Below are 10,224 nucleotides of genomic sequence, written 5' to 3'. Positions count from 1 at the left end.
CGCCGCTTCGTCCTCCCTTCAGCCTCCGGGCACGGCTCTGCAGCCCGGGTTTCACCTCCCCTCCCCGCCCGCACAGGGGCCGGCCCGGTCCCTCCCTCCTGCAGTCCATGCCTGCTAGCCTGCTGAAGGCACAGCTAGGATTAAACCGCCACCATTCATTCCTTAATTGTCATCCAAGCGCTTATTCTTTGCCACAGGAATTCCTGTTGCTGTCCAGCTTGATCCATGCGCCCTGCTCCGGCAGGGCCTGGCAGCAAGGCTTTAAAAGGGCAGCAGTGGATTTGGGGAGGGGGGGATAAGCTGTTAAATTGCTCTGTGAAACCATTCTGCAGCCCTGGCACTGACATGTACCCCTTGGGTGACAAGCAAGTCGCCTCGCTTGACGCCAGCTCCTTGGGCTCCTTTGCAGACTGGGTGGCTGTCTGTCTGGATGGCTCACTGTCCTGAAATCCTCCCTGGACTGCCGTTTGGCTGGAAGGGGGATGCATCCTTTGGTAGCCAGGGACCAGTGGTGCAGCGCTGAGCACCCTTTGCAGAGGCTTCCGCAAAGGGGAGCGGGCACCACAGCCCTGGTCTAAATCCATTGTGTGTGAAGTTTTGTGCTTCGAATCTTCTACTCTATCCGGTAAATAAGTACCAACTGATGAACTTCTCAGAGGCGTCCTCCCTGACATCAAAGCGCTGACCTGCTGTGATCAGGCAGCAGAGGAAGTATAGACGGGTTTCGGTTTCTGTAGCTGAATACATCAGCCCTAGCTCAGTCCCCTCAACCGTTCCAGCTGTGGCACAGCCTGCTTCTCTGTGTGCACAGCTAACCTCAAAACCAAACCTACAGCTGTCATTAGTTAATTCTCATTTCATGTCAAACCCTGCACGGGGACAATCGTGGAGGTATGGGCCCCTCCTGGGGATTACTCACAGCAGGGTGAACATGCCCGGGCCTGGCAGCAGGACTGCATCTGCAGGCAGCGGTGGGAGGTCTGGAGAGGAGAAGGTTTTGTTCTGTTCTTCCTCTGACCCCACAGGAGCTGGTTCTCCAGCAGCGTGCTGGGCTCTCGGCTTGCCAACTGCTGGGTAGAAAGGAGGGTGAGTGGACCCTGGGCACGGTCCCCAGCTGTGCCCACCCCTCAGCGGGTATAAACATCTCTAACTCCTACCATCTGGTTCTAGCTGTGCCTCGGAGGCCTGTAGAGGGGGCATCCTCTTGCCAAGGGAAAATGAGGTCTGGAGTGCAGTCTCTGCTACAGTATCCTTAAGCCTTGCTGTAGCCTCTGGCAAGGAATGAGCAGGCTGGACTTGGTGTCTCTCCAGGAGGCGAGGATATTGCAGTTTGGGAGGAGAGTTTTCCCCAGATGCGCAGAGGTGCAGAAAAGCATTGGGATTTTTTTATTTTCCCTCTCCATGCATCTTTCATCCTGGAAAAGAGGATTTCTAGTGAAGCTGTTAAGTTCCATGTAAACAAGGTCATCTGCCAGCTTGGCTGCATAACACCAAAATACCCCAGGGCAGGTAGAGGTCTGCTTTGAAAGAGAAAGCCACCGAGAGCCTGCGCGAGTCCTGGAGCTGGCTCCTCTGCCCCAGCAGTGCTGGCGAGCAGGGACGGGTTCCCAGGACAGCAGAGCCCTGGCCTTGAGGCGAGGCGCTGCGGTGACACCAGCAAACCCGACTGTTCATAGTCTGATGCCTGGGGGAGGAGTGGTGTTCCTCGAGTCCTAATCAGTTCTCATCCCACCGTCTCCTCCTCCTCCCGTCCTAGTTTGTCGCCCAGCTGCTGGGTTTCTTGATCAGCGTGGTCAGCTCCATCTTCTGTGGTCACCTGGGGAAAGCCGAGCTGGATGCTGTGACGCTGGCCGTCTCCGTATGTATTACTCTGATTCTGCTCTGATTTAAAACATACAAATTATGTGTCACCAAAAAAAAGAAGAAGGGAAAAAACCAAAACCTGTAGGAATGTATATGTGAGGACCCTGTGCGTAAGCACAGCCTGATGCAATGCAAACATCGCATCCACCAAACCGTTCTTTCTTTTGCCCTGAGCACGGGCAGGAGATGGGAACTGAGCAGTCAGTGACTGCGCCAGTGCAAGGCCAGCGCCTTGGCAGGGAGCTGGAGCCTGTGACCAGCTCTCTGGACCCACCAGACCTGGGGGTGTGCATGTGGCTAGGAGCAGCACTGTTTGTGGTCCTTTAGATATTTACCCCTTGCTAGAGGATCCTTTTCCACACCAGAGGAGAGAAGAGGCTATTTAGGTAACAAGAATGTGTTATTCTGAGAAATAGAGAAGGGCTGGAAGCTTCCCAAAAACTTGTACCAGAACTGTCTCCCCACCCAGTTGGGAGGGACACAGTGCTTTGGGCCAGGTCCCCTGTTACCCTCCCTTGCAACCCAAGTCCCTTGTCTCTCCTCCAGGTTATCAATGTGACAGGCATCTCCATCGGTTCTGGTTTAGCCTCAGCATGCGACACACTGATGTCCCAGGTCAGTAGCAGCTCCCCCTTTCTTGTGCCTGACAGGGCTCGATTGGTGGTGTCTCGCCTCCTGTGCAGTGTGATCTGGGCACAAAGGGTGGGAGGACGGCAGCTTCCAGCCAGCCGGGGGGGGTGCAGCCGAGCGGGGGGGGTTACAGATGCACTGGCTGGAGCCTGCTCCCTCCCTGCCGCTCCCCCAAGGAGCCCTGAGTCGTCCATGGGTGGCAAAGGGGTGTGCAATCCACCTGAGAGCTAGTTAAGCCCAGCCAGCCTGGCACTAGCCACTGCAGGGCGTGGGAAATGCATTTAATCAGCCTGTTGCTGCGCTGAGTCCTGAGCATTTGCCCAGACCGTTTGGTTCCCTGTTACGCTTGCCTTGGTCTTCTCTCCTGACTCAGACATATGGCGGCAAGAACCTGAAGCAGGTGGGCACTATCCTGCAGCGGGGGATCCTCATCCTACTGCTGTGCTGCTTCCCTTGCTGGGCGCTCTTCATCAACACCGAGCGGATCCTCCTGCTCATCGGACAGGACCCCGAGGTCTCCAGGTCAGGGGTGAGATCGAGCCCTTCTGGATCAGGCATTTGGCTGTGTAGTGTTGAAATCAAGGCTCTGTGGAGCTTGAGTGCAACGCTGCTTGGCTTGGCTCTTGCTTTGCTCTATCATTAACTGGAGAAACAACTCTCTTTCCAGGTTAACTCAGGTCTACGTGATGATCTTTATTCCAGCGCTTCCTGTAAGTTGCTGCTAAAGCTGTTAGAAGCTCTGTATCCCCCGGTAACATTAAGGGAAAAGAGGGAAGGTCTTTGCTGTGTGGATCACAGGGCAGCATGGTTTAGGGTTTTACAACATGCCCCTTGGTCTTGGGCCTTAAGAGATGTGTATTGGCAGCAGCTGCTGGACCAGCAAACATGCACTCTTTCATCTTACTGCGCAAAGGCTTTCACTGCGCAAAGGCTTTTACCGCAGGCCACGTCGCTGCACAACACGTAACTGGTGATGGACATTGGATCCAGGAGCTCCAGGGCTCACTCTTAGCTCTGAGATAAAGGCTGCAGCTTGCTGTTCGCACAGGCTCCTAGCTGCCGGGCTCTTGGGTAGTTACTCTGACTCCTCTAAGACAGGGAGCAGTACCCCTGGGGAATAAGGGTCTGTAGGTTAATCCTTTCTTCCAAGGTTTCCAGGCTCTCTCGTGCTGATGAGGAAGCATAGGAGATTTCCCATTTGGAGACTGATCTCTCTTCCCAGTGGGAATGGGAGGTGCCTTTTGTTACTCTTGGCTTTGGGTGCAGCCAGTGCTGGCAGATGCCACGCTTCAACCAGACCACAGGAGCAGGGTGTTGGGCAGCATGCCTGGCTGGGGCACCCCGAGAAGGTGGTGCGGGGAGCTGAGGGAAAGACCTACCTGTGAGTGTTAAATGGTAGCTGGCTGTTGAACCATAGTGCGGCGGTGCTGATGAAATGAATCTTGACTTTTGCAGGCGGCGTTTCTGTACCAGCTGCAGACAAGATATTTACTAAGTCAGGTATTGTATAACTAGCCAGGTTCTGGGCCATAGATTAAAGGTATTCCTAGGAACATGGATAAAGTTGGGGATCTAAGTTCATCCTGTTCTGGGGAGAGCTGGGCCGAGGAATGTGTGATGCACAGCCCCTCAGCCAGCCCTGCAGGGCAGGGACAGCTCATGGGAACCACGCTTAGTTTGCTCCATTTCCCCATTGCTACCTCCCAAGTCTGCACTTTATTGATTGCACCAGCTCTTGAGCCCTGCTACCTTCTGCACGTCTAACGCAATCCAGCTTTACCTGAAACAGGAGCTGCCTTTCTCCTTGGGCATTGCTGAAGGTCTCCCCTGTGTTCGCCGGATGGGGCTTGGGCAGTGTTGGGGAAGCAAACTGAAAAGTCTCTCCTTGGCTTCTAGGCGATCATTTTGCCTCAGGTGTTGACGGGGATTGCAGCCAACATCCTCAATGTGGCCATGAACGCCTTCTTCCTATATGTGCTGAAGCTAGGCATGGTGTAAGTGTGAGCAGAGGAGGTGACAGCCTCTCCCTGGGTGCAGGGGTTTGCTCAGGGCTGGGGGTGTGTGCGCTGGGTGCCCAGTTCTGCCACCCTCTGCACCCAGCCAACTAGCCTGCAAAGATAAGGCTGGAGGGATCTGCCCCATATCTGCAGCAAGGCTTGTATGGGTGCCACCAGGTCTCTTCTGCTGTAGCTGAGGGGATTGGGGAGGATGTCATTTGTAATCTGCCTGTCTCTCTCCCCAGGGGCTCTGCCTGGGCTAACACTGTTTCTCAGTACACCCAGGCCATTCTGCTCTTCCTTTACGTGTGGTGGAAGAAGATCCACGTGGAAACTTGGGGAGGTACTGTTCATAGCTTAATCTTTCAAATCCCCAGTGTCTGGCCCTGGGGATTTGGCACTGTCACCAGCACCTGAGAAAGGGATTACCGTCCCCTCATGGCAGGAAGATGCTGTAGCCATGTCCTCAAGCCCATTACTGTAGCTCCAAGTACATTCTTGTTGATCATCCTGTCTCAGGAATTCAGCATGGTACAGCACCAAGACTAGACCAGTGTCCTGTGAGCTGCAGTAGTGATTGTCCTCCGAGAGTGTCCAGAAGAGCACATGGCTCCCCTTTGGGGGAAGAGAGGGAGAACATGTATTCATTTTGCTTCACCTCCTCATTGCAGGTTGGACCAGGGACTGCCTCCTGGACTGGGGCTCCTTTATCTGGCTGGCGGTGCCCAGCATGCTCATGATGTGTATTGAATGGTGGACCTTTGAGATTGGGAGCTTCTTGGCAGGTGAGTCCCAATCCCCTTTTTCCTCTGGTTCAACAGGTTGTCTTCCAGCCGTGCCTGCTCTGGTGGCTGCCTCTTGAGTGTGTCCCCAGAGCACCTCCTGCCAGCAGCCTCCTCGCCTGCAGGGTTGGTTCTGCAGGATGCTGCATCTGTTAGATGGGAACCCTGTAGTCACTGCCTCCTTGTCAGCAAAGGAGGCATTTAATTCTGACCTAATGAAGAAAGTGATGAATCTCTTCCAGGGCTGCTCAGTGTGGTGGAGCTGGGCGCGCAGTCTGTCATCTACGAGCTCTCCTCTGCGGCATACATGGTAAGGGCTGAGTGTATTAAACCAAGATCAGCCTGGGAAGAGCCCCCAAACAATGGTCCTGCAGATCAAGGCTGGGGAGGGAAGTAGGAGTCGGTACCAGGAAGGTGATGACTCTCCAGCCTGCTGTGCAGCTGCACATCCAGGGGTGGGCTGCAGATGGAAAATCCCTTTACTGCAGCAATGCCAATTTGCTCCAAATTCTTTGCTGAGGAAGAAGAAAACTGCTGCAGGCTCTATTGCCACTCACCACCTCCTTGTCTCCTGCTACTCAGGTGCCTCTAGGCTTCAGCGTGGCTGCGAGTGTCAGAGTGGGCAATGCCTTGGGATCGGGGGATGTGGTGCAAGCCAAGACCTCCTGCATTACTGCCCTGCTGTGCACAGGTCAGCCCAGGTCCTGCAGAGGGGAATAAAGGGGCAGGACATGCTGCCCTTGAGGCAAGCAATTTGATTATTTCTTTTTCTTTCAGAAGTTTTTGCTGTTGTGGTTGCAACATTACTGGGAACCCTAAAGGATGTGGTGGGATACATCTTCACCAATGACAAGTGGGTCAACGGCTTTCTTTTGAGTATTATTACCTTCTTGGAGGGTGTGATTTATATCCCAGGAGCTGCTCAGAAGCTGCTGACAGAGTTCATAAACCTCTGTGTGGCAAACATGTTCCCCAAAGGTTCCTCCCCACTGCCCAGTGTCACTGGGCAGCACGGATGCTGTTGACACTGGGACACTACCATGGTGGTACCCAAGCTGCACGCATCCCCTCAAGTCTCGTGGGCTGGGATCAGGATTTGTAGCTGGCCGAGGGAGATATGTCAGAACCAGAGTCCCTTGGGACCAGGCCATGCTGCTTTCCCTGACCAGTACGTACATCTTCCCAACAGGGAGATCGTTATCTTGGTGTCCAAAGTGATGATCATCTTTGCTCCATTCCACTTGTTTGATGCAGCAGCAGTGAGTATTCCAGTATGTGGAGCGATTCCTCTCTGCAGGTTGGGGTGCAATGGAGAGTGCAAAGCTGCCTCCAGCTCTTTTTTGATCTGCTAAAACGATACAGAGAAGCAAACTGATAAACTGTCAAAGCAGCTGCCTGCATTACCTATAGCACCTCAGTGTCCCTTGTGCTTGTCGTTGCCCATTGGCGTTGCTGCAGAACCACCCAGTTCTTTCTCCCTCTTTTCCCCCTGGCAAGGCTTCAGCTTTTTACTAGCTTGCCAGAGCAGCACAAGTGAGCAGCTGGATGTTCAGAGATATCAGGTACTTGCAGCATAGCAGCAGTGCTTATACCACTTGTTAGATAGTAATTTCAGCCTGTTTCCTCCTGTCATGTCCCTGGGAGAGGGTCCCAGGCAGCGTGGAAAGCGCTATGGGGTCTGCTGGCACACCTCTCAGTGTCTGCAGACAGCTCCATATCCTGCACCTGGGTCGGCAGCTGGAACGAGAGGAGCCCTGCACCATGTGCTCTGTGATGTGGCTTTGGTCCCTCTTGGCTCTGCGGGACGGTGCTGTGGGTTCCCCTATTCACGGGGCTGCGCCGTACCTCAGAGCTGTGGTGGTACCTTCCATAGCACGCGCTGTCCCATGTATTGATCCCTCTGCCTGCTTTCCTTAGGCGACCTGCGGCGGTGTGCTGCGGGGCACAGGGAAGCAGAAGATGGGTGCTATCGCCAACGCCATCGGCTATTATGCCATCGGCCTGCCCATCGGCGTCTCACTGATGTTTGCGGCTAAGATGGGGGTGTTAGGTACGTGTGTCCTCCATTTGGCATCGGGAGTCTGGCTTTGTACGAGCTGCCAGCACTGCTTCTGCTGGGCCAAACCCTGTGCCTTGAGCAAAGGCTCAGCCCTGGAACTTGTGCTCAGATCCTCCTTCGGCTTGGTGGGGCTGGGTTGCACACTGAAGTGTTTATCTGAGGCAGGTTCTGAGTAGCGTCCATCAAATGGGGGCTGAGATGTCCCAGTAAATCCAGGCTTGCTGCCAGCATAGGACCCCCCCAGGATCTGTTTCCTCTCGCAGCCCCTCAGGGCAGCTCTCCCATCGAGACTGGGTTAGACATGGGGCAATAATCTGTCCCCACTGAAGTGCTTGGGCATTGTGGCAGTGGCTGGCAAAAGCAGGCTTTCCTCAAGCCGTCCCTGAAGTAACTTTCCATTGCTGCAGGTCTGTGGGTGGGGATGATCATTTGCATCTCTCTGCAAGCCGTTTCCTTCTCCACTTTTGTCATGCGCATGGATTGGAAGAAAGCTGCAGAAGAGGTGAGACTTGTGCTTCTCCCTAGTAACTCTTAAAAGGTGTTAGGTGAGTTCCTGTCCCAGTACAATGCCACAGCCCTCTGTGAGGAGGCAAAAGTGAAATGGGATCTGTCCCTGGAGCAATTTGGTGCTGAGCATGCTTGCTTTGGGAGAGTGGAGGGAAGAGGCTCAGCTTTCCTTGGCTGGGCAGGACATCCTTGCTCTGAGAAGAGCAACTCTTCCGTGTGTTTTTAGGCTCAAGTTCGAGCTGGACTGAAAAAACAACTGGAAGATGTGAACTCCGATGGCACAGCTGCTAACAAAGCATCGGCTGTGGGTATGTAATCGGGCCTGACAACAGGGAGGGAGCCCAAATTCTCCACCCAACCCTTCCTTCACAGTCACAGCAGCTGTGTCTGTCCTGCAGGCCCAGATGGCTGGAAAGAGCACAATGTCTGGTGCTGGTCCCAGGCCAGTGGCACTTCTCCTGTACTTACTAATGGGGTACCAGATACCCTGTTACCCCTGTCACCACCCTGGCTGCTCCAGGGAAGAGCCTGGACTGCCAGCCGGTGTCTGCCTTACCTGGGAACATCTGCCACTTTGCTGCGGCACGTCCCAGTGTCCCTGAGCCTTGGGAAGGGACCCTCAGGACTGTCACTAGCGCTTGTGCAGCATCAGACTGGGATCCCCTGACTTTGCAGCTCAGCTTCCCTGCAACACTCACCTTTCTGTTACACAGATTACATCTCCCTTGACACGGACACTGTGGTCCTGCCCGAGAGCGTTGTGGAAGGTGAGAGGCAACCTGACCACCAGCTCATCACACAGGAGGTGCCTGCTGTCGTCCCTGCTCCTCCCGCTGTGGTATGGAGGGCCCTGATCATCCGCCGCATGCTGGCTGCTGCCGCTGCCATCGCTGTCCTGCTGGTGGGCATACTGGTCCGGCTCCTGACTGGCAATGGCTAGAACCAGTGACACTGGGGAGCTGTGCATAGCGGGATGGCACGTGCTAATGTCCCAGGAGGATGGTGCAGGGGAAGGAATTCCCCCTCGGTTCCTTGTAAAGAGTCACTTTACTCAGTTTCTGGTTAACTCACAATGTTTTATCCCACACGCAGAGTTCTTAAAGGGGGTGAGGATGTGGCATCTGGGAAGAAAGTGCTTGAGAGCTGGCCCCTCTCCTGCACTGCACCAGCATGTCACTTGTGGTAGGCGGGGATGTATCCTCGAGCTGGCCTGAGAAGGAGACAGGGACCTTGTGCTGCTGCCTTGCTTCCTACTCCCTGGGGCCATTTGTCCGTGTCATTTGCTAATGGCAGAGGCTCGTGCTGCCCACAGCACGTTTCCTCATGCACCAGTCTGTGCCAGCATCACGGCGTGGCAGAGCCCACTCGCTACCGCTGTGGCAGCACAGAGCAAGGCTGGTTTTGTTGGAAGATGGCTGACTCCTCTGACTGCTCCAGGGCGTTGGGCGCTGGCTGCTGGCCCTGCTCTCCCTGCTGCATGGCAGGCATAGGGCCTAAAGCCACTCTCCTTTGCACTTTTGTAAGGTGGGATTTTGATACAATAAAGTTTTCTGAGTAAATGTTGGGCTTCTAATGTGGTGCGACCATGACCCTGGTCACTGGCATGACTAACTGTTAGAGGGGAGACGTGTGCCTGCTTTGTGCAGCACGGCAGGCTTCTACAGGGCATAGCCTCAGCCTCCTGGCCCTGCAGTTTGGGGCTGGCTCTGGGTGCAGTGGGAGCCAGGCTCTTGTTTCAGCAGGGGCTCACAGAGCACGCTGTGCCCCTCAGGTACAAGCAGGGTTTGCGTGCCTTGATTGCTCTCACACTGTTGCTGAGCTGCACGGGAGAGGGTGGCGTGGTGCACAACCCTCCAGAGCTGTCAAGGAACTGCCGTATGTCTTAATGCAAATGCACCAGCACTGCCTGCCCACCCCTGCCCTCAGGACCTGTCCCATGCTCTTACCTGCAGCTGTATGACAGCAGCGAGGCCGCTGCCTCTGCCGTGTGGCATGTGCACAGCTGTTGGAGGTGAATAACACAGCCAGCCAGTGCATGGCACCTCCCTGCCACCCTGCAACTCTCCTGGCACTCGCGCTGGTTGCCTGTGGCCGGGAATGAAAAGACATGACATAAAGGAGTTTGAAACAGCCATCAACCCCTGCCCAGATGTGGGGAGGATGTGGCAGACTGTGCCCTGCTCAGAATCCAGCTAGTTTTGGGATGGGAGCCTGGGGAGATGAGGAAGCCTGCCTTGCTCTGCCCTGTGGGCTATGGGAGCCCACCTCCTGCTCTGTGCAGGAGAGGGTCTGTACCACGGCAGCAGCTCCCCTCCGCCTCCCCTGCCCTGTGGTGGGCCAAGGCAGGACGCTATATTTGGCCTGGCGGAGCGGGGCCGGTGAAACC

The 10,224-nt window shown here is 55.1% G+C and overlaps 1 protein-coding gene across 1 annotated transcript in view; it reads left to right on the top strand.

Moving 5' to 3' along the window:
• LOC103913707 (multidrug and toxin extrusion protein 2-like) overlaps nt 1-8,778 on the top strand; it is a 36,604-nt gene extending 27,826 nt beyond the window's left edge. Inside the window, exons 2-18 of the mRNA XM_009320238.1 lie at nt 1,026-1,086; nt 1,757-1,858; nt 2,410-2,478; nt 2,867-3,015; nt 3,161-3,203; nt 3,949-3,993; nt 4,390-4,487; nt 4,736-4,833; nt 5,162-5,275; nt 5,515-5,582; nt 5,855-5,963; nt 6,050-6,125; nt 6,462-6,531; nt 7,190-7,322; nt 7,739-7,833; nt 8,065-8,146; nt 8,552-8,778. Of these exons, the coding sequence (XP_009318513.1) occupies nt 1,026-1,086; nt 1,757-1,858; nt 2,410-2,478; nt 2,867-3,015; nt 3,161-3,203; nt 3,949-3,993; nt 4,390-4,487; nt 4,736-4,833; nt 5,162-5,275; nt 5,515-5,582; nt 5,855-5,963; nt 6,050-6,125; nt 6,462-6,531; nt 7,190-7,322; nt 7,739-7,833; nt 8,065-8,146; nt 8,552-8,778 (1,639 nt within the window). The remainder of the gene's footprint in view (nt 1-1,025; nt 1,087-1,756; nt 1,859-2,409; nt 2,479-2,866; nt 3,016-3,160; nt 3,204-3,948; nt 3,994-4,389; nt 4,488-4,735; nt 4,834-5,161; nt 5,276-5,514; nt 5,583-5,854; nt 5,964-6,049; nt 6,126-6,461; nt 6,532-7,189; nt 7,323-7,738; nt 7,834-8,064; nt 8,147-8,551) is intronic.
• The last annotated feature ends 1,446 nt before the right edge of the window (nt 8,779-10,224 follow it).

This window comes from Pygoscelis adeliae, unplaced genomic scaffold (genome assembly GCF_000699105.1).
Source record: "Pygoscelis adeliae isolate BGI_AS28 unplaced genomic scaffold, ASM69910v1 Scaffold913, whole genome shotgun sequence".
Lineage (NCBI taxonomy): Eukaryota > Metazoa > Chordata > Aves > Sphenisciformes > Spheniscidae > Pygoscelis > Pygoscelis adeliae.
Note: the sequence above shows the minus strand (reverse complement) of the source record. Positions and strands in the feature narration are given on the sequence as shown.